Here is a 22,157-nt window from a genome sequence, read left to right as displayed (position 1 = left end):
GGAGGTAAGCAGTGCCACCACGCCTTTCCGTCTTCTACTGTTCATGAAATCTAGACTATAATTGGTTTGTTTCAAACCATGAGTGCTAAAATGGAAATAAACTGCCACCTTGGGGGGAAGGGGAAGAAGCTACGTGGGGGGGGGGAATCCGGAGAGGAAGCGCATTCACAATTAAACCATGGTTTAAGACAAACAGTGATTTATTGCAAATTGTGAACAAGGCATACAAATGGTGGCCAATATGTACACGGGGGGTGGTGGTGGTATATAAATAGTTCTGCAAATATATGAACCATGATTGTACTATAAGTAAAGGCTAAATATTTTCTTCTTTACTTGTTTCTCTAAGTAGGCTATGTTAATTTCTGTTCTGTATATATACATCTTTCAATAAGTTTTGTAAACTATTGTAATTGATTGTGTTTTATAAATATTATAGTTAAATTAAATTATGCATTATTGGGGATCCGCCCTCCCCTCTTAATCTTTCCCTATAATTTAATTTTCAGTCTACAAGGTACAAATTTGCTTAACTACTCAATAGTCTTAGTGTTATACATCAAGGCTGAATGCGTTCAGTGAGTCACAAAAATGAAAAATAAAATAAATAACCATGCCCCTTGTAAAGCTTGTCAGTAAGAATCTGATCAATCTAAATACAATTTTACTATCATTAAAGGCTTTGCATAAAACAGCTTTGCATAATACCACAGCACAAAATCTGAATTACATATAGTTTTCTTAATCAAAGGCATTTTAATTTGTCAGAAGAATGCACTGAAAAAAACACTGAAAAGTTGTAGAAATTTTAACAGTCCTGCGTGCGAACCTATCAAAAAGTATGTTTAAAATGAATTGAAAGTTTTTGTCTATTCCTAGGCATAAAATGAAAAATAGCTATCTGCAACCAGGAATGTCAAGTAGCAATGGCTGCCGACAAATCCTCTTTCATAATCATAGAGCAGAGTGCATTGATTTATTAAACAACAACTAGAAAACCATTGTGGAAGATCATATCTATGTGGAGGGGGAAAGATGCTATGGTAGATGCTAAAGAACCTCAGCTGTTGAGAGACTGCTGAACTCTCCATCCCTGCCCAATACCAACATGTATAAAAAAGATCAGAGAATTTGTGCATTTATTAGTTATGTTCTCTACCTTGAGAGCATTATGCTTAGTCTGCAACAGGTGCTGTTTACTTTTTATTTCCTCTCTTTTTCTTTCATCTGTGATTGTTTGGTGAAGCACATTTCCTCGTTGAAGCAGTTCTTTTACAGTACCCTCATTATCTTCACTCTGCTTTTTTTTAACGAAAAGAAAAAGAATTAATGTAATCAACATTCTCTCCAAATATATATATCTACACATAAAGCAAGACTCCTTAGCCTGTTGAATCTTGAAAATCTTGAAAAAAAAATATTGTGCTATTACTAATCATTATTATTATCATCATCCTTTATACACCATGAATATACATGGTGTTTCACATATTAACAAGAAAAAGCAACGGCCCTGCAAGCAGAAGACCTTAAACTCAAAAAAGTCAGCAGAGGGTAGATGTCAGAGGCAGGGGCTCCAGGAAGAGGGAAGAATAAACAAAAGAGAAATATCCTCGGGCCTTTTCCATCAGGTCCCAAATGTGTTGTCCTTTGCTTTAAAGCTTAATTTAACTTTCCTTGCAGGGTAGCCTTCCTGCTGAAAGTCAGCCAAAATTTGCATCTATAGATATATGTTGTTTCATGCAAGTTTTATCCACATTCCTATCATGAACCTTTGCCCCAAGTTTCATAAGGATTTAGCAATATCCCTGTGGTACGGCATTCTTATGAACTAAGAATTGAAAGCTTGGATACCGATGTTCATCCTTCAGAGCTACAGTAGAAGTATCAATGGGAAGCAGCAGCGATATTAGCCACATATTTTATTTTGAAATTATTTATATTGAGGATTCACTAGTGAGAGACTGTGCAAGTCTTGAACCAATTCTTGGATGCAGTGTTGGGCCAAAAAAATCCATGAAGATAATTTGACATTGTGATTTTCAGAAAATTTCAACTTTACTAATAACTTTAGTAACAACTAACAGTACTAACAAATCAATCAATAACATACATAGAAAGAAAGCAAATGTAAGAGATTCAACAATACAGACAAGAGTTCACCTCATGTTTGCAATAGACATTTGCAGTATTTTGGTGAATCCTGGAATTACAGGTTTCTTGGGGAAAATTTGGCAAACTGCATTATCTAGGCACGTATAATTTTGTTTCTTTGTTTTTACTAAGTAGAAGGTTAAAAAAGATGAAGCTGCAGAGCTTTCACTAAATTTGATGTTGAAACTGAATGAGTGTCAAAGTTGTGATGATTTGAAGGTACCAAAGATTTGTGCAGTTATAAAATTATGCTGTCTAAAGTCATACCAATTTCACTCCCCTTTCTTCAGCTACACAAATTAACAACAGGTGCCTAATTATTTAAGAATTTGTCATGAGTACAAATAATGCACCTTTCCATCAACATTCAGCACTTTTATAGAAGGATTTCAAATAACTGAAATCAGAAAGGGATATAAAAAGTATAAAATGAATAGTTGACATCATCCACAGCTGGACTTTTCCTACCTCTGCTTTAGTCAGCATCAGGTTAAATGAAAGATTTGTAGATTGATCCAGCATATCTATAACTTGATGCTGGACATAAACTTCTGTCTGTTTCAGAAAATTATTCCGAAGGAATAAGTAAGTATTATTTTATGAAAGTTAGCATTGTATATATTACTAGAACATTATGATGACAATGCTACAAACAGTAAACGCTGCAGTATACTTTTATAGCAGCTAAACAGAACGACAGTGTGTTTAACCTGTCTAAAGAGTCAAATGCAAACGTAGAGGTTTCTAATTTTTACTCCAGCACTTATTCCATTTCCATTTCCATTTTATTCATACTCCCATCACAACCAATTTACCATATCTTTATTGAAGTCTTCCTCTTTCAGATTCACCCCCTGCTGAATTTCAGCCTCCAGTGGTTCAAGCAATTTTTGTATATCGTAGTTAAACTGTTCCAATTCCTTCAAAGGAATGAAGGGCTTTAAAGAACAGTTAGAAAGTTGGGAAGGGGGAGAGAGAAAGGAAGATTGTCAATTTTACATCACATACTGTTTTATTACAAACATAAACCAAAGCGACATATCTGTTTTGCCCCCAACTGTTAAATTAATTACATACACATTTTGGGTATTTTACAAAATAGCTTTTATGTAGTGGTAGTACCTTGCTTGATCAATCTTTATTTATGGCTATTACCTAGCAGTTTTGTTTATGTTGCAAAAGGAACTTCATCAACCATATAAAAACATTATAAATCATCAAAATGAAAAAGCAATATTAAAACTATATAAAAGCCATAAAATGATAAAAGCCACAATCAATATAAAGGTATTTGCTGTTTTTTCAACTTCTTCACCAACAAAGCAAATATGCTTAATGAATACATATTTTGCTTGGATTGGTAGATGCATGTAAATAAATATGTAGAATGTGCATTCAATGAATTTTAAACTTTATGAGAACTAGGTAGGAAACACAATCCTGACATTTTGTTTAAACCTGGCCTATCAGAAATCCTTCACACATTCAGAAGCAATTTTTCCACAAATGTGCATATATATCATATTTTATATTGTTTTAAACTTCAAAAGATATTTTTATTAAAGGCAGAAATATAACTATATTAGTAAAACAGAAAAGTATTCCACAAATTCTGAATATTTCTAGCACAGTACATTAAAAATATACCACTTTAAAAAGTGGGAAATCACCTGTTTTCCCCCCTCCCCGCCCCAAACAAAAGCAATATTGGGATTTAGAAAGCTTTATAAGGCTTAGTTACTGATTTATGTAAATTATAATACTGTCTTTAATTTAGAATCTTATCATAAGGACTACTTATGAACTTCAATAAGCTAGATTTCACTTGTTTTCATTAATGCATCACATGGGGGAAATTAATGTGTGTACTTACAATTTAATATAAAGTCTTAAGTGCATTCTAATACTAAGATGTAAAATAATCAAATTGTTACATAGTGAACTTCCATTTTTGTAAACTTTGAACATCCTCATTGATGTGGTGCATTTTTAATCATTCATAAACAAAGAAACGAAATAAAAGATCCCTTTCAGATTCCTGGCATTAGATCTACTTTTAAGACTTTCAGGTGTTAGACACAAAACTACTCAACTAACACAGTGCCATAAACCAATTATTCCAGCAACTTTAATCAAAATGAGCTGTTAAAACATGTGACAAATGACACAGGTTTACAGACACGTAAGTAAAAGAGTCATTGTTTGGGAACATACAGTTCTGTGTTCCAAGCTAAAATGGATCAAAAGATAATTTAGCCCATGGCATTGCCCTAAGCACACACAATTCAGTTCTTCAAATATCAGTCTGAGCAATTTTGAATGTCAGCGATCCCAATGTCATTTCATAGAATGGGACCCTTTATTTCCATTTCTCCTGCAGCTTCTTTATTCCTAAAAATCTGCTTCTTTCACACTGGGAGTCACTCTGGAATAGAGTGACATGGGGTTCGGGGCTGCAGTAGTAAGGGGAAATGGGCAAAAGCGCCTTCTGTTTATGAACCTCACCCATAGTTGGTCAAGGACTTTTTATCGCAACCATGTGAAATGTTGGCTAAATGATATACACTGGATGACAATTTGCTGCTGGGCCAAGTTATTACTACTACTGTATAAAGCAACTTATATTTATATAATCACCTCACCTTTTATACCCTTGCCTGACCTTTATGACCTGCAACTGACTCACAATTTGCCATTCCTTGTTATTATCAACTAGAAATAGTGCATTCCGTGTTGTGGCACTGAGCTCATGGAACTCTTTGCCCAGTGAGATTAGACTGACACATTCTGTAATGTGTTTTAGGCATCACCTTAAAAATCTGTTGTTATAGCAAGCCTCCTCTTGAAGGTGGCCTATATTGTATTTCTGTGAGCAAGCTGCATTTTATTATGTCTTCTGTATGGATTTGTTCATTTTATTCTGTATTGGTTTTAAATTTTATACACTGCATAGGTATATTGATTTGATTATGGGGTATAAAAATTAACACGATAAATATATATAAGCCCTTGAGCAAATGCTATTAAGTAATCATGGGATAAAACAATAGATAAGAGCAGTATTGCATTCTGTGTGAATTAAGATGGGTTTTCAGATGTTCCCATTTTTGTAAATTTCTGGTTATTTATATAAAAAATAATGCATATTATTCATATTTTGGCATGAAGGATGGTAGAACATAAATTTACAAAATCGTATTTTGAAAATCTTAGCCACAAAAGGCAGAGCTGGCACAGAAGTTTGTCAGGAAGAGAACATTGTTCAGCTGAAATAAACGGAGGAAGATTTTTATGACTATTTTGGATAAAAAACATTAGCAAACCTTGGACTTAACTGTGCTTCCACTAGAACATATTTCCTGCTATGGAGTAAGAAAGAATACCAAGACCTCACATAACCAGGTCTACTGAGAAGCAAGTCCCATTGAATTCAATGGCATTTGCTCCCAGGTAAGTGGGGTTAGGATTGCTGCTTAATACCACAGCTTTATTAAAGGATCTTCTTGCCACACAAAAAAATCCCTCACAGAACCCACCTACCAAATCCTCAGGGAGCTAGGAAGTTCCAATCGACACAAATCAGATTCTTCTTTCTTTATGTGAGAGCAGGCCCAGACAGGGCGTGGGGGGGGGCATATGGGCCACTTGGCCTGGGCCTCCAATTCCAAAGGGGGCTTCGGTCAGCATATTCACAATACTTACTTATTTATAAGACTTCAGTTATCCCCAGGGTAAAAAAAGGGGGGCACATATAGATATACCTGGCCTGGGCCTCTGCCTGTCTCTGTGTGAGAGGGAGGCAAGTAGAGACCCCAGCTGTGTCAGTCAGACTGGTCCCTCTCCCAGCATTCCTGTACGGAGGAAGAAAAAGGGCTGCGGGAGTCATCAGCTCCAGAAGCTCCTTGCTGATCTCTCCCTCACTGCAGACTCTGCCAGCCTTTGGCTTAAACCAGTGATTTGGCCTTTTTTGAGGCAGATTATACTTCCAGATTTTCCTTAGCCTCAACCTGCCTCACCACCAGCCTTCACACTTGAGCCTTCTCCTCCAGCTTCTTCCTGTTCTGGCCCATTCTCGGACAGTGGTAGAACTGGCATTTTTATGTTCCAGCCAGCCTACCATTCATTCAACCAATCAGATTTTAAGTGGCACTGAATTCATTATCAGACCACTTTTCCCATTCAAGGAGTGGCCAATGATTTCTATCCAAGAAGCCAGTGAGAAGCGAAATATTACCATTGTCTAACACAAAAATAAAAAGAACCCAGATTTTCTCAGCTAACTGCCATCTGCCAGTCACAGAGGATACTTAGTATTCTAAACTTAACCTTTCACATAGCACCACATACACAGTTAACTCTTATATCCTGTCTTGGTAAGCACATTGTAAAAGGTGATTTCTTCATGGGCCCACAGTGTTTTTAACAGAAACAGAAAACCACTAGCCATGCATTTCCATTTTCCTGTTCCCTGGTGTTTCTTAAAAAAAATATTCCTACTTGCCTTTCCATGACAATTTTTACCTGATTTTTAAAAAATATACAAATATTTTAGCCAAGCCTGTTGCTTTCTAAAAATGCTATTAATTCCTCAACCTTTGGCTTCTATAATCTTAAAGATTCCTAAATAAGTGTGATTAAAAGAAAATGGTCTAAATTACAATAAGGTTAAAATCTTGGTCATATTTAAAAGACTAATGTATCACAAATAAAAATCCTCTCAGCAGTAACCCACTTCTTGATAAATACATTCTACCCAGTGTTTTGATCCAATTTCCATAAGAAAATGTGTCTGAGGGCAAACTAGTCAACATTAAATCAAGCCATGGCTAAGATTAACTGAAAGAAACAAATAGGAGTGTTGGATCTTCAAGACTGAACACAGACAATTGGTACCTGAGGCAGAAAGTTCAAGTAGCAACATTATACAAATAAACCACTCTTTAATAGCACCCATAATTTGCTACCTAAGGCAGCCACTTCATCTTGCCTAATGGTAAGGTCATTTTTGATGATGTCATTACAGCTTTAGTACTTTATTTAAACCCAGAGAACAATAACATTGTTGCATGCCTCCCCAATCTCTGAGTGGTACAATACTTCAGGGGTCTCAAGCACTTACCCAGGGTTCATGTTTCCTTCGGAAAGAGGCAAAGCAGAGACACTGCTGTCTTTTTGATATATGATTTATTTACACACACACACACACACACACACACACACACACACATCCTGAGCCTACAGTGGAGGGATTCACAAAATTAACACCTCAAGAGGGCTTTGCTTCTTCCGTGGCTGCAGCTTAGAATTCAAAGAGAAATCAAACATCATTCTGACTCTCTCTCCATCTTACTCCATTCAGTTCTAGCTCACATCACTGCAAACTCTCTGCCCTCAACTCTGACACTGTCCTTCTAAATAACGGTGGGCACCTCTTCAAGAAGCTAGCCTTGCCTATATTTTAACACTTGCTGGATCCAGGGGTTTGAAGGGTCTCAGCATACCGCCTACTCCCCCGCCCCCTGCAAACTCATAACACCATGTTGACCATTTATGAAGATAGGAAGCTTAGTAGGCTGACCTGTATTTTGTTAATCTTTGTACCAGACACAAACCAGAACAGGTAGTGTGGTGTGACAAACAGGTTGTTCATTAACAAAACAAATATTTTCAGCAAACTACAAATGGAGGGCTTCTTTATACATATTTTCAGGGCATACATATTGAAATGTAAATATAATGTTCTGTGTGAATTGTAACATTTGAATGCAACAAAGTTGTGTATTACATGGGTACAACTGATCAGGAAGGAAGAATATATTGTTTCTGTGCCAGGTGTGTTTGCGCTCCAAAATAGGCTTGTTTGCACATAAGTCAAACTATGGCTTTCCGCAGCACCCCCTAGCACAGTGCTTTGAACCCAAACCACTTTCTCTGGAGGGGTGGGGAATGCTCTGCTTAAAAACAGAGCATGTTTATTTTTCCAGATTAAGCAGTTTGTATTCAAAGCACCTGAGGAAGTGCTATCTGCTGCTCAGTGGTTACAAGGAGCCTCTCTGAAGGTGCTAATCACTAATTGGTGCTGAAAGCACACATTCAAAACAAGTTGCTGTAACTGTGATGATTATGATGTCAAATGATTTACAGGTGATTGATCCAGACCAACTATCAAAGTTGGTCCAGGGTGGATGTGTGGAATAAGGATCTGGCCCACTAGCCAGATCAAGCTGCCTATCCCTGACTTACCTGGGCCATGCAGACACCACCTTCCCAGTCACTTTTACTTCTGTGCCAAGCTAAGCTAAGCTACAACTAAACCTGGTTAGTGAGGAGAGAGCATAGTTATGACAGCTTAATATACTAGGCAAAACTTTAGCTTTTGCCAAAATATATGAATTGTGTTCTGTGTTAATACTGAAGCTTCCAATTTTCAGTGCTAAGCACACATGCATGAAAAGCATAAAAACTGCCGGTTGCTGAGTGAGTAGATTGAAACCAGCTCCAGATTCCCAATGCTTGTCTGTGATTACACGGAACTTATAATCAATAGGATAGTGTACTATTCGAGGCTATTCCCATAATTGTGTGTCTCTTTAGAACAGCGATGGGGAAACTGTCGCCCTCCAGATTTCATTGCGCTTCAAGTCCTTGCCAACATTACCAATGATTAGGAATAACAGAAATCGTATTCCAACAATATCTGGAGCATCACTACTTCTCAATCCCTGCTTTACAATATGCTTGTATGCAAGACGAACCTTCATTTCTTTCCCTATTTTTTAAAAAACAAAAAATTATATAAATGCCCTCTAATTTTATTAATGAACCCTGAACCATTTTTACCTCAACAGAATCTTGTGTAAATTTATGTATAGTACATTTTTGTGCAATGGCTTTTAGATTCTATACAACTTCAAGTACCTTATCTCACCTAAGTGTACTTTTCACATTTATTAGATGGGCACTGGGATTGGAAGTTTCAAGAAACAGTTCACTGGTGCTGAGCAAGGCACAATTCAAGTTGGGGAAAGTGTATATGTGGACAACTTTGATAAGGCAAAATTTCCCAACTTCTGCTGTAGCTGTATCACCAGCTTTTGGAGCTGTAGATGCTGTGGTTGCCTGCAAGTGGCCCTTGACCTCCTGTTAAAAGCCTAGCTGGGTGGAAAAGGCTCTGAAATACATGCCAGAATATATAATATTGGACTAGACAAAACAATAGTCTGACTCAGTATGCAGCAGTTTCATAATTCCATATGTCAACTTTTGTTTTTGTGTTGGGTTATGGCTCAAAAGGCAGACTTACTTCAGCTCTCTCAGGCTTCCTGAAGTTGTCACTTCTTTTCTAAATGTCAGTGGTTTAGCCCCTTCCTCTCACCCTTTTTCAAGTACAAATATTGGTGGGTTCAGGTCTAAGCAGCTTTGCCCATTTCCAACTTGCTCTCCTGGCTGCCTCCAAGCAAACTAGATCTTAAGACTGCATTCCTACGCATATTTACATGGAAGTAAATCTGATTGAGCACAATGGGAGTTACTTAAGGATAAGCATGCATAGGATTGTGCTATAAGTTTGCCCAGTTGGGCTAAAAAAAACTTGTTATCCAGAACTGCCTAATGATTTAGTGAACTGGTCTTAGAAAAGCTGGCTTTAGGAAAGTTAAAAGAAAAAGTACCAAATATTTACCACACTTATTTTAAGCTCTCTCCAACTCTTCCACTAATACAGCTCAGCAACCATACAGACAAACAAAATTGGTGAAAATTATTTGCTTTTGACTCATTCTCACCGTGTTGATCTTACTGAGTTGCAAACATATCAGCATGAAACTTGTGAACAGATTCTTGCACTGGAAGCACCAATGTGAATTTGCTTTAAGACAACATGCTAGATAGAAAAGCCGCATGCTAGTTTTACATGTCCTCCATTTTGGTATGACAGCATGCTTTTTAGTGATACAACAAGCATAATTTCTTTCTTTTTTTCCTCGGCAGGAAATTTTTGTGGCTAGTGAAAGCAATAATAATAATCATAATCATAATCATAATCATAATAATGGGAACTTTGCTTCTGGAAGGGACAGTTTATTTTACATACACACTCACACAAAGGCTCTTCCAATGTTTCAGTTTTTAAATCCCGGATTTCATTCCTTTGTCCTTGCTAGCTTCTGCTTTGTAAAACGTGCCCTCAAAAAAACCCAACCATACCCACTTTGCGAAGCTCTCTTTAGCATATACAAGTAGCTCAGCAAGGAGCATGTCCTCCTACCTTTTCACTTTTAATTCTTTCTGATAGGGCTGCAAATCGCTGGTTGAGCTCTGCCAGTTTAGGCTCTATTACTTTCCTGCAGTGATCTCCACGGTTTGTCATCAAGTCTACTGCCTGGTCACGCACAGAGTCCACCTTTGGACGCATATCATTCAGCTCAGTCTTTAAGCGCTACAGTCCATGAGTAAGAGACAGGGCTTGAAGTTAGTAATAAATGCAAGAAGGAAGGGAGGGAAAAGAGAAAGAGAGAGTGTGCAAAGGAATATGGAGCAAAATCATAAAGCAAACGTTAGATAAATGCTTGTGACTAAGCATACAGTTGTGTAGCTCTGAACAGTCCATGCCTAGCTTTTCATATATATTTTCAGGCTGACAGAAACAGTGAAACAGAAGATAAATATGCATTTAATCAAAGACATAGAAAAACATCCTGAATAACTTATTTTTTCCTCAGCTGATTCCCTGAACAACACAAATATGTTTATGTTCAGAATAGCAAGAACATTTAATAGCAGATACTCACACTGTAGTGCTCCTGTTCAGGGTGCTCCAATTTCATTCCCCCTCCCACAAAGCTTTCTATGCCCCCACCAACAGTCAAGTCGGCAATGTTCACTGGACTGTTTCTTGCCTCATCCAAAATGTTTAACACCTCCAGGTTTTTTGTACTTGTGCAAACTTTGAGGTTCCTCTAAGACTGATGATACCTTCTTCTTGAATTGTGATAACTACAGTAATATAGCCATTTGGATCATTACGAACCAGCACTCAGATAACCAAGATCACCATTCGAATACATATGCAGAAAGATTTCATGCTTTCTTCTTGCAAATTTCAGCTCGGTGAGAGGCCCTCTGACCCTCAGCCCACCAATGTAATATGGTCTGTTATAGGATTACTGAGATGTTACGTGTTTTGTACATTAAGAAACAAAGCTATAGAAAGCTTAAGTGTTAATGGTATGCATAGGAACCAGAAGATATTCTACAGAAGAGATCTCTCTGTTTCCTTAAGGTATTTAAAAAATATGTTAGGACATCCCTGTACTCCACTTCCAGTGCTCTTAAAACAGTTTTCCCTCACATCATATTCCATGCTATCATGATCTTACAGAAAAAAATATTTCAGTGTTGTTCTGGTATATATATATATATATATATATATATATATATGCATCTATCTATCTATCTATCTATCTATCTATCTATCATCTATCTATCTATCTATCTATCTATCTATCTATCTATCCATCTATATATTATATGCACACACACATTTAATTATTTAAAACCAATGTAGGTTCAATGCAAAATATATCTACATATGTTCAAGAGAAAATGACCATACATTTGTATCAGAGTCTCAAATGGGGGACTCTTGAGAAAGTCCTGTAACACTCTGGTTACTGCAAGTAACAAGAAATGGTGGCTTCAGTTAAATCTATGCTACAAGCCTAGCACTGCAGATGGCTGGAGTGATACTATACTTTCAGCCCAATAATGATCACAATAAGCCAAGAGAGCCTCATCTGGCTCTATAAAATTGATGAATCTGGCTTGGTTCCTTAGTTTCAGCAAACTGAGCTGTTTTACTTGCTTGGCCAATTGCTTGGCCTACAAGCCGTCAGCCCTAACAAATTCTCAATTCAAACTTTTTTGAAATTGAACTTTTTTGTGAAAATGTGATTATACTTTGAACTGCTTAGGCTATTCCAACTGAGTTCATCCTGCTAAAAAAGGAGTGTATTTAATCCCTCTGAGATCCAATTAGAAAGGGGCATAGAAACTTTCTGGTTCTGATAATGATATATATGTCTGAAATTGTAGTTTTACCTCAATAAATGAGATCTTTGTTTATTATGAACATCTACCTCTATATTATATGTCTACAGCTTTAGCTAGACCAATAGTTGTTGGTGGACTATGCACAAGCTTACAATGATGATGGAATGATACAGAATTTCATACTGACAGTTACACACAGTGTAAGTTTTGAATCATTTAATTTCACCAGCTGGAAACATGCATTTTGTTTAACAGGTACTGTTTTGAGACAATTAACCTAATTGTTCATAACCTAATTGTTAGGGACATTTATTCAGGAAATGGAACTACTTCCAACCTAAAAGTAAGCTTTTTGTATTACAAAAATTTACATATTGAAAGCTTTACCTCTGTAAGACAAACCGGATAGAAACAAAAGGATTGTTATTGCTCAGAAACTTTTAGAGACCTGATTCCATGTTTGCACCTTAATTTTTCATCATTATACTTACTGACAGATACCCAGATATCCTTCAGAGGATCTGCCACTGGAATTTTAGGAAGCATTTTTTTAAAAAAGAAAGACTAAACTGGGCCCTTAGTCCATATAAGCATATGTATAATTTAAACAATGTTAGGTCTAATTATTACTTACTTTCTAAAATGCTTCTAATTTTATGTCTTTTCCATACTAAATATCCTCTTTACAACACAAAACTGCTTGGAGAAATAAATGCATCCATAATTTCCTGTTTAGAGAGAATAACTGAATTTCTATTCTATTAATACTTGGTGCTGTTTGGTGCAACAGAAGATAGGAAAACATCTTGTGTTTATTAGGGAGTGAATGAAATCCCAGTTTCCAGAACACTTTACCAAGAGCAGTGGTTATCATGATGGTAAAGGTAAAGGTAAAGGTACCCCTGCCCGTACGGGCCAGTCTTGACAGACTCTGGGGTTGTGCGCCCATCTCACTTAAGAGGCCGGGGGCCAGCGCTGTCCGGAGACACTTCCGGGTCACGTGGCCAGCGTGACATTGCTGCTCTGGCGAGCCAGAGCCGCACACGGAAACGCCGTTTACCTTCCCGCTGGTAAGCGGTCCCTATTTATCTACTTGCACCCGGAGGTGCTTTCGAACTGCTAGGTTGGCAGGCGCTGGGACCGAGCAGCGGGAGCGCACCCCGCCGCAGGGATTCGAACCGCCGACCTTTCGATCGGCAAGTCCTAGGCGCTGAGGCTTTAACCCACAGCGCCACCTGCGTCCCTTATCATGATGGTAGTGTTAACATATTAGGAGTCTCTAGGCTGAGAATCAAGTCCAATTCTGACATTACAGGAATGCAGGTTGCCATTTCCCCTGCTCCTCTTGTCCATTATTGGATCAGTATGGAAACAGAAAGCATGAAACCATAATCAGTAAAATCTAATCCATTTATTATAGCCAGCACTAGATATTGAAGACCAGGATGCTCCCACTTCATAAAGGCAGGGGAGCATGAGACACTGAGATTTCTCTCTTAGATCTTTTCTTATTTCAGAATTCTGAAGGAGGCAGCAAATCCCTCTGAAGGAGCTACACCAATCGGGATAAAGCAAGCTGGAGGGGAAGGGGGTTAGGAATAATATTTCTCATACAAATAGTGGAACACAGTTCTTGACGAGCTATGAAGACTCGGGCCAGGAATCTCAGAAAGAACATCCAGAAGTTGCGAAAGTAAGCAAGACTTTGAAGAGATTGAAGTTTGGAAAATATATATCCCCCCCCCACACACATCATACTTCAATCAGGTGGTTATAAACCTGATTTATTACCAAGTATGATATTAATTTATATGAAGTACTGCATAATTTGTATGATTATATTTTTGCAACAGAAGTTGCACATACATTTAAACCATCCTATAATACGCTTTGAAAAATCCCTCTTCAAATGATGAACCACTTCCACAAAGATAATATCAAGCTGAAATACAATGTTGTCAAATGAAATCACTGCTCAGAGAGCTTTGAAGTGACATGAATATATAACAAACAACAATCCTCAGAAGAATAGATATTTGATAAAAGGAGCAAACTGATAAAAGAAGGCTGGTATTTCATTTTTAAACAGATACAAATGGTATTCAAGAGATACAGTCCTAACAATAAGTGTTCTACTCACCATGAAATCCTCAAGAAGCCAATAACTTATTTGGCTTTTGTACTGAATACACTTACCTTCACTATGCTCTATTAAGCAATTTAAAAGCTGTTAGACAGTGCCTTTGTTAAGAGAAAATGTGTTTTGCTTTTATATAAAAATATTATTTGAAACCTGTAGGGCAAAAACCCTGGGGATGCACACTATTAGATTTTTATAATAATTTTTTTTCAGAAAATTGTATTTGTTACCTTAAGAATTTCTTCCCTCTGCTGAGGTTTTTGTGTTTCGGATTCATCCAATAGTATTTCCGTCCGATACATCCAGGTGGTGATGTTAGCAACATTCTGATCAAAATTCTCCATGTGTCTCTGATATGCCTGCATATAAAGGGAATAGAACATATTATTAAGTAATTAGTAGCTGAGACAAAAAGAAAAGAGAATTGTAAACCAGCTTCTACGAGCGCAGGGAGACTTTAAGATTCTCAACTTGTATGGCAAAGTGAAAGGTGTTCCAAAAGCAATATTTGATAATGTTTTAGGAAGCTTTAAAAATTATTTTGGTGTCCACAAAGCACCTAAAGTAATTCTCTGAATTACTTTAAAAACATATTAAAAAATCAACCACTGGTTCTCATATAAGAATCATTCTATAGTGTGTGTGAGTGTGTGTGTGTGTGTACTATATGCTCATATCAAAAACAGTAACAATATCAGAACAGACAACTGATGAATTGAATAAAATGATGCCAAGAGATAGAAAATTTGTTTGTTCTGATAATTGCTATTGCCAAGACTGAAGAAAAAGAGAAAATACAACATGGGTTTATCTTGTCCTGCTGTTTTCCCCTGGGGAAAACCACTCTCAAGCAGAACAAACAGCAATTGGGCCCCCCCCCCCCCCGAATTGACATTTGTCTGATTTAGCACTAAAGAGCAGGTTTTCTCTGGGAAAGGAACATGGCAAGGAGAAAACAACTTGGACGCATGCTTTCTAGGCACAGCACAAGTGGAAGTGTGAATGAGACCTGTGCCACAGCTCGGGAAGACTGTGTTGCTCAAATAAGGCTCATCTGGCAAAGGCTGCTACCTAAAGCACGGTGGTTCATCATATGAGGGCAGCCGCACAGCAGATCCTGGCATGCCAGTAGGAGTAGCCCATTTAGAAATCATTCCTAGCCTTAAAGCATTTTCAGAGCAGGGCCGTCCTTAAGCATATCCGGTGCTGTGGTGCAAAGATCCCTCCGGCGCCCCCTCCCGGTTTCCCAGAGTTGATGACCTTTTTAAGGGGGGACCCCAAAATCTTTTTAAGGAAAGATTCCCCAGAGTTGTTGACCTGAACTTGGGAATCTCACAAGATTTCACTACAGGGAAGGAGAGGCAAGAGCTGGGGGCAGGGGGAAACTACCCCTTGCTTTACTAGATAAAAAGAGAGAGAGAAAGTGGGACAGAGGAAAGCAGGGAGGAGAGGGCATTTAACCCACTGACAGAGAGGAGAGGAGGGTGGTGGTCGGGAAGCTGAGCTGGGGCAGAAATAGCGTCGCTCCTCCCGCCCATGCAGGCTTCCCTCGAAGTGAGTGAGTGGGTGGGTGGGTGCAGGGGGACAGCAGCAGATTGTCCTCGCCCACAACCACACATGCAGCGTACGAGGTGTGTGTGTGCAGTCCGCTGCATTTTGCAACGCTACTTAAAGGGAGAAATAAAAGTGCACTTAGGCACAGCTAAGGATGGGTCAGGGGGGGGGGGAGCCAAACGCCTTGGGCAGACCCCACGAAATAATTCTTTCCATCACAGTTCAGCTTGGTCTCCTGAAAAGAGTCGCAGGGGCAGCAGCCAAAGCTCTTTCTGCTCCTGGGTGAGGAGGAGGAGTTCCCTTCTGCCCGCTGGGAAGCCACTGGTGGAGAGCTTTGACAGGGAGCTCCTGGGAGAGGCTCCAGCTTATCCGTCGAAACTGTTCCCACCTGCCTTTTCGGGGCTCCCCTCCCGCGTTCCTGCCATGCACAGGAGGCTTGGGAGGCAAGCTGCACACCCGGGCATGGAGGCTGCCGGCAAAGCCGCGCAGTTCTCCCACTCACTGGGGCGCCCCTGAGTGGACAGCACCACTAATCTCTATGGGAAAGACGGCTCTGTTTCAGAGTATGGCCACTGTTGTTGCTCTTCTGGAACTGACGTTTTAGAACTGATGTAAGAGAAAAATGCCTGTTGGTGGTTACAAGAAAATACAGCTTTTCTTATTTATCTACTTTATTCTAGTGGTGGAAATGAGACAAATATATAGCCACATTGATTTTTTTAAAATCAATATTTTACTTTCAGATTTTATTTTCAGATTGAGACAGCCAATGTGCATAATGTGTAGGTTTCATCATGTTTCTAAATAATGCATGAGAAACGCACCTTTTGGAATCATAACAGAACATTATCAAAACCTTTTATCTTTGTCTGTAATATGATTGTTATTATAGTGGAAACAGAATGATGCAGCTATAAGGAGCAAACATCTGCTGTCAAGTAGACTGAACATATGCTAAATGAAGTTGGCCATATTATTGAACTGCTGTTATAGCGATAGCAGCAATTTCTAAACATTGCATTGTTATATTATTTAACTGGCACAATTACCACCTTTTCCCCCAAATTGTTTACAGTTGCATTTACAAATTGTGATAAGATAGATATATGGGGACTCAGACAGCAATAGGTCTATCAAAGCTGGTATTTCAAAGAGCCACAAAATAGTGGCCATAATGCTAGTGATTTAAACAAAAATAACAGGAAATCCCAGCTCAGCCATGAATTTACTGGGTGGACTTAGGCAAGTTGCTGTATTTTTAACCTTCTGGGCACTAATGGCTCACAGTAATAGTGTTGGCTGCTGCAATTACAAGTAAAAACTGTTATTCTGTGCATACTAAGTTTTAGCATGCCCCTGCAAACGCACAATTCCAGTTATTTCCAGGCATGAGTGAAACTCAATCTGCAGAGAATTCTTGCATGATATGATTCATCGTGTGGCCACCTCTGCTAATGGCAGTCACAGCTACATTTTATGAAAGGTGAAGTAACAGGGCCTAAAGCCTAACTTTTCTGTGTGTATACAAACATAGCATTTACAATAATTTTTTTAAAAAATGCTATATACTATACATGCATAGTTCAGTTGTAACAATGTTTATAGACCACAGAAAACAAATGCCTTTCTTTTTTTGTATGGTTGTCTTGATTAGCATTAGCATTGTATGCTTTTTCTAATGGGTGGTGAGAAACTTAACAAAAAAAACGATAATGTCATTTAATTACTGGTGATCTCTTATCAACCATCAGATTTTTGAGAGGAAGGATAGATACCCAGCTAGAAGTAATTGCAGTTTGAATGTGGATAGGAAGGTAGAATGTTGGGAATTTAGCTGGACTGTAAAAAAGCTGCTATGATGTGATGGAGGGTTAGCCATTTTGCTGCCTGATAAAGGAATTTGTTTACTTCCATTATGCTCCACCTACATATTTGTAAATAAAATAGATATTCCAAAGACATCCTAATCTCCATTGCTCTTCTTGCTTCCCAAACAAGCTATGTAGTGCTATTTCTGGAAACAGAAAGTAACAATATGTAATTCTTACCAGCAACAAGTTAAACCACTCTTCAGCTCGAGATGTCACTGCAATCCAGTTACTACTCAGAAGACTGAGTTTATCGTTCACTATGCTTTCCTTCCCTTTAAGCACTGTCTTCAACCCTTCTCCCAAATCAGTAATGTTCTTCAACTGAAGCTGGCGTTTTTCAATTTCTAGCTGGGTTGCCTATGAAAAGCATGTGCATAATGATTAAATAAGGAAGAAGAGTTAGGAAGAACATATTATGAACCAACACTCATATGTTGCATATTAACATTGTTAGAAGCAGAGAGGAAAAGGTCTAGTATATTTCAATATAGATATGCATAATAAATTGAAAGTGAAATAAAGATGTAACTTATTACTTTTGATCAATATTGTTATTATTTATTAAATTTCTATACTGGCCTTCAGGATCACAGGGCAATTTACAATATACAACTACAAAAAGACATAACATAGTAACAAACAAAAACAATAACTCACATAATACCTGTGTGCCATGCTTTATGCATTTTGGATCACCTCATACTTTAGGATGGGCGGGAACCTTCCCTTTACCAATGATGTTTACCCAAGGAAAAAGAGCACTATGAGTTCTTTGCAAAAACATATACATTCCTGTGACTTTAGGAGGAGGATGCGAGCTGCTGCTTGATGGCCTTATCTCCTATTGCCATGGGCGTAGCCAGGATTTGGGGGGGCAGGTTCAATGTTGGGGGGGGGGATAACCAAGCTATCTGTGGTGCGATTGGTCAGCGATTGGTAAGTATTTTTATTTATTTACTTGATTTAGGGGATGCCCCCTCCCTGACTACGTCCATGCCTTTTGCTGCTGTATCAGCCAGCTACTGTTCTTTACCTGACTTCATTCTATTTTCTACCTCCTCTCTCTCTTCTACTCATTCATAGAATCCCCTGTTTTATCCCTTCATGCAGAGGGAACAGCAACAACAGCTACAAGTGTCAGAGGCCTCAGCTGAAGCAAGAAAAGAGAAATGCTGGGCAGGCAGGAGGGAGGATGAAATAAAGCAAGAAATCCCAGGCCTCACTGGGGTAGTACCAGAAGACAAGCCAAAGAAGAATCTCCATCTAAATAATGTTCTGGCATACCATTGCTTTTTCTTCAAGTGTTCACAAAATTGATATTTTGCCTTGCTAAGTTGCCAGGCTCCATTTGAAAGATGTCAGTGACATATTTCTTAAGCATGTGTGTATATCTATGTTGAAAAGTGCATTGATAAGCTCTTCACAATTTGAATTTTTTTTAAAAAAAAATGAGTTATTTATTAGTGTTGACATCAAATTGTCTCAGCTGATTTAATATGGGATTAAATCCTGCTTTAAAAATAATAATCAAATACTTCAAGCCAGCAAGCCAGCCAACAAAAACAACCCCCCTAAACAACTCCCAAAACATAACCCAATTTATGGTTGGGAAAATCCATGGATTAGGGAGAAAGCTCACAGCAATTGTAATAAATGCCTATCCCTGTTTGGGTTGGGAAAATCTGTTGAGCTTGGTCAGACAAGCTCAGGGTCTATACAACTTATTTTCCCCAAAGCTCTTAGGTGTCTGTGAATTTGCTCACTGGTCCCTGGAATTTCAAAAAATTTCAAAAGCTCTGGGTGTGTTTACTTGACTCTGTTTGATATAAGATTCATGTCCACGACTTGGAAGAAAAGCAAACTGAAACTAATAACATATTGTGTACATCTGTAGACTCTTTTTTTGAACTATAGAAGAACATATCCAGGAAATAATTCAGTCTGGAATAATGCAAGCATTAGCAGCTAGGTACTGGTAAATCTGTATTCTGAAGCAGAAAGTTGCAGACTCTCACAACATGGCAGTTTGTGCACAGAACAAATGTAGTATAACAGTTAGAGCAGGGGTCAACAAACTTTTTCAGCAGGGGGCCGGTTCACTGTCCCTCAGACCTTGTGGGGGGCTGGACTATATATTTTGGGGGAGGAATGAACAAATTCCTATGCCCCATAAATAACCCAGAGATGCATTTTAAATAAAAGGACACATTCTACTCATGTAAAAACACACTGATTCCCAGACCGTCCATGGGCTGGATTTAGAAGGTGATTGGGCCGAATCCTGGGCCTTAGTTTGCCTACCCATGAGTTAGAGGGTAGGATTTGAACAGAGAGTTTGAGTTAGTCCCACGCAGCCATAAAGCTTATTGGGTGGTCTTTGGCAATTACCCTAGTCTACCTTATAGGAAATTATAGGTTAATTATGTAACCCATGCTGAATTCATTGGAAGTAGACTAGAATATACATTTGATTTAAAAAAACCAAAAAGCCACAGCATTGCACTACCCAGAATTGCAGCTTGTTTTATACTACTATCATATATCTGCACATACACTGATTACAATCCAGCATGGGATCCATGAACAACTGCATGCATGTGCGCACACAAATTTATTGGTATTTTTTTCCTGCAGAAATCCCTCATGTTGGGTTTCCATGTATTTTTTCCACACACACCCAAGTTTAAGTAGCAGTTAGATTTCTGTTTGGCAGAAGGAACTGTTACAGAAGTGAAAGAGAGAGCCTAGTAAGTCCTAACAAGTATGTGTTATTTCCTGTTCCACTTCTCAGTATAAATGAACTTAGTGTACTCTGCACATTCTAGTCTAATTCTAGATTTCTTTATTACTTCTTTACAAAGCACTGATGAAATATTCACACTCTTAAACAGGAGGATGGTGTTGTACCATGGTAAAATTTCAAAAGAAAAAACAATTTCCAACAACAGGGACTAGATGTCTCTATCAGTACTGGCAGCTGGTAAATTAAGCAGTGCTTGTGCTTTCAGCAAGCACACTGGAAATCTGAATAAAATGATGCAAAAGATAAAATTGTATCAGTCATTGCAGCTACTTTCAACATTCAGAGTTGATGATGAACAGAGTACATAACTTTACACTGCTTAATACTCACATAAGCCTTGTAAAAGATGATGACTATATATCTTAATAATCACAGATAGGATCGTTTAGGATCGTTGTATAAATTGCTACTATGTCCTTCTTGCCAAAGGATCATGCAGTTATTAACTTGAAGCATCTATACTGTTCTCCGTAACAGTAATGAAAGATGACAATTTCTAATTTATTTTATTCGTGTCATTGAAAGAAGACAACGCTACCAATTGCGTTTCTAGCATAACTCAACACACAATTCAGTATTATGATTGCACATGATATTTGTTACTATTTTATAATGTGAGCTAGAATGTAACAGTAATGCACTTCCAGTTCAAATATGGTAACAGGAGCAAATGGCGTAAAGGTTTTCTGGAGAGTACCATCTGCTATTCTAAATTTGAGAATGGGCCAATATTTCTTTAACTGAAATATGAGCCCCAAGAGCCTAGAACAAATTGTTTATGCTAGTCAAGTGTTCTCTAGCTCATCAACACAATATGAAACACAGTCTTTCAAAGTGACCCCAAGAGAAGAGCAGGCTTTTAACTGGGGAAAGAAGTGACAACATGAGCACTGGGAGAAATGTACCATCCCAAGTGGTTTAAAGAGTGACAACCTTGTCCTGGGAGAGGGTTAAGATCCTTCCTGAAACTCTTCAGTCTAGAGGTTTGAGGGTTTTTTTTAGAGGTTAGGGCAGGGCACTCTATGCTACCTTCCTGATTCATATAATAAGGCAGCCCTCTGTCACTAACGTTTTGGTTTAATGGGGTCTTTTCCTTATTACTCAAACCCAACTTCCTGAAGTTTCTCTCTCTTCAGTTAAAGGCAGGAGTATTCAGTTCAGTTTATCAGGCTTAGGAAGGCCCACTTTTCTGGCCTTAGCAAAGCCTACTCTGACAAAGTTAAGGGCGTCTGATTTAGCTGATTCAATTCCACTGGCTTTGTTAACTTGGACTGTAAGGGAACATTCTCTTGCCATTAGCTTTCTGCTATAATCACTAAATTATCAACTCCACTCATGAAAATGCAAAAGAGCGGACAGTACTTTGGTAGGCTAGCAGGTACTTTATAGCAAATTATCACATTTCTCCTGTGTGTGAAATTTTAATGAAGTTTTCCTTTCCTTCTTGATTTTCTTAGTAATATAGGCACTACCTTTTGGTTGCGAGGGTGAGAAATAACAAAATCACTCTACTGCATAACTGCTCTAATCAGCAAACCTCGCACACTAATTATAGAACTTCTGGAGTACCAAAGTCAGTGTTTAA

General features: G+C 38.2%; 1 protein-coding gene across 10 annotated transcripts in view; it reads right to left on the bottom strand.

Moving 5' to 3' along the window:
* Nucleotides 1-22,157, bottom strand: part of DMD (dystrophin) — a 1,027,161-nt gene that overhangs the window by 537,790 nt on the left and 467,214 nt on the right. For 9 of the 10 annotated variants that reach the window (XM_079972189.1, XM_079972196.1, XM_079972191.1 and 6 more), the window contains 5 exons: nt 17,947-18,126; nt 14,575-14,703; nt 10,421-10,591; nt 2,970-3,092; nt 1,160-1,297 (listed from right to left, as the gene is read on the bottom strand). In XM_079972189.1, coding sequence (XP_079828315.1) covers nt 1,160-1,297; nt 2,970-3,092; nt 10,421-10,591; nt 14,575-14,703; nt 17,947-18,126 — 741 coding nt within the window. The remainder of the gene's footprint in view (nt 1-1,159; nt 1,298-2,969; nt 3,093-10,420; nt 10,592-14,574; nt 14,704-17,946; nt 18,127-22,157) is intronic. The other variant, XM_079972186.1, reaches the window with a different exon arrangement.

The sequence above is a fragment of the Podarcis cretensis genome (genome assembly GCF_951804945.1).
Source record: "Podarcis cretensis genome assembly, chromosome: 4".
In the NCBI taxonomy this organism is placed as follows: domain Eukaryota; kingdom Metazoa; phylum Chordata; class Lepidosauria; order Squamata; family Lacertidae; genus Podarcis; species Podarcis cretensis.
Note: the sequence above shows the minus strand (reverse complement) of the source record. Positions and strands in the feature narration are given on the sequence as shown.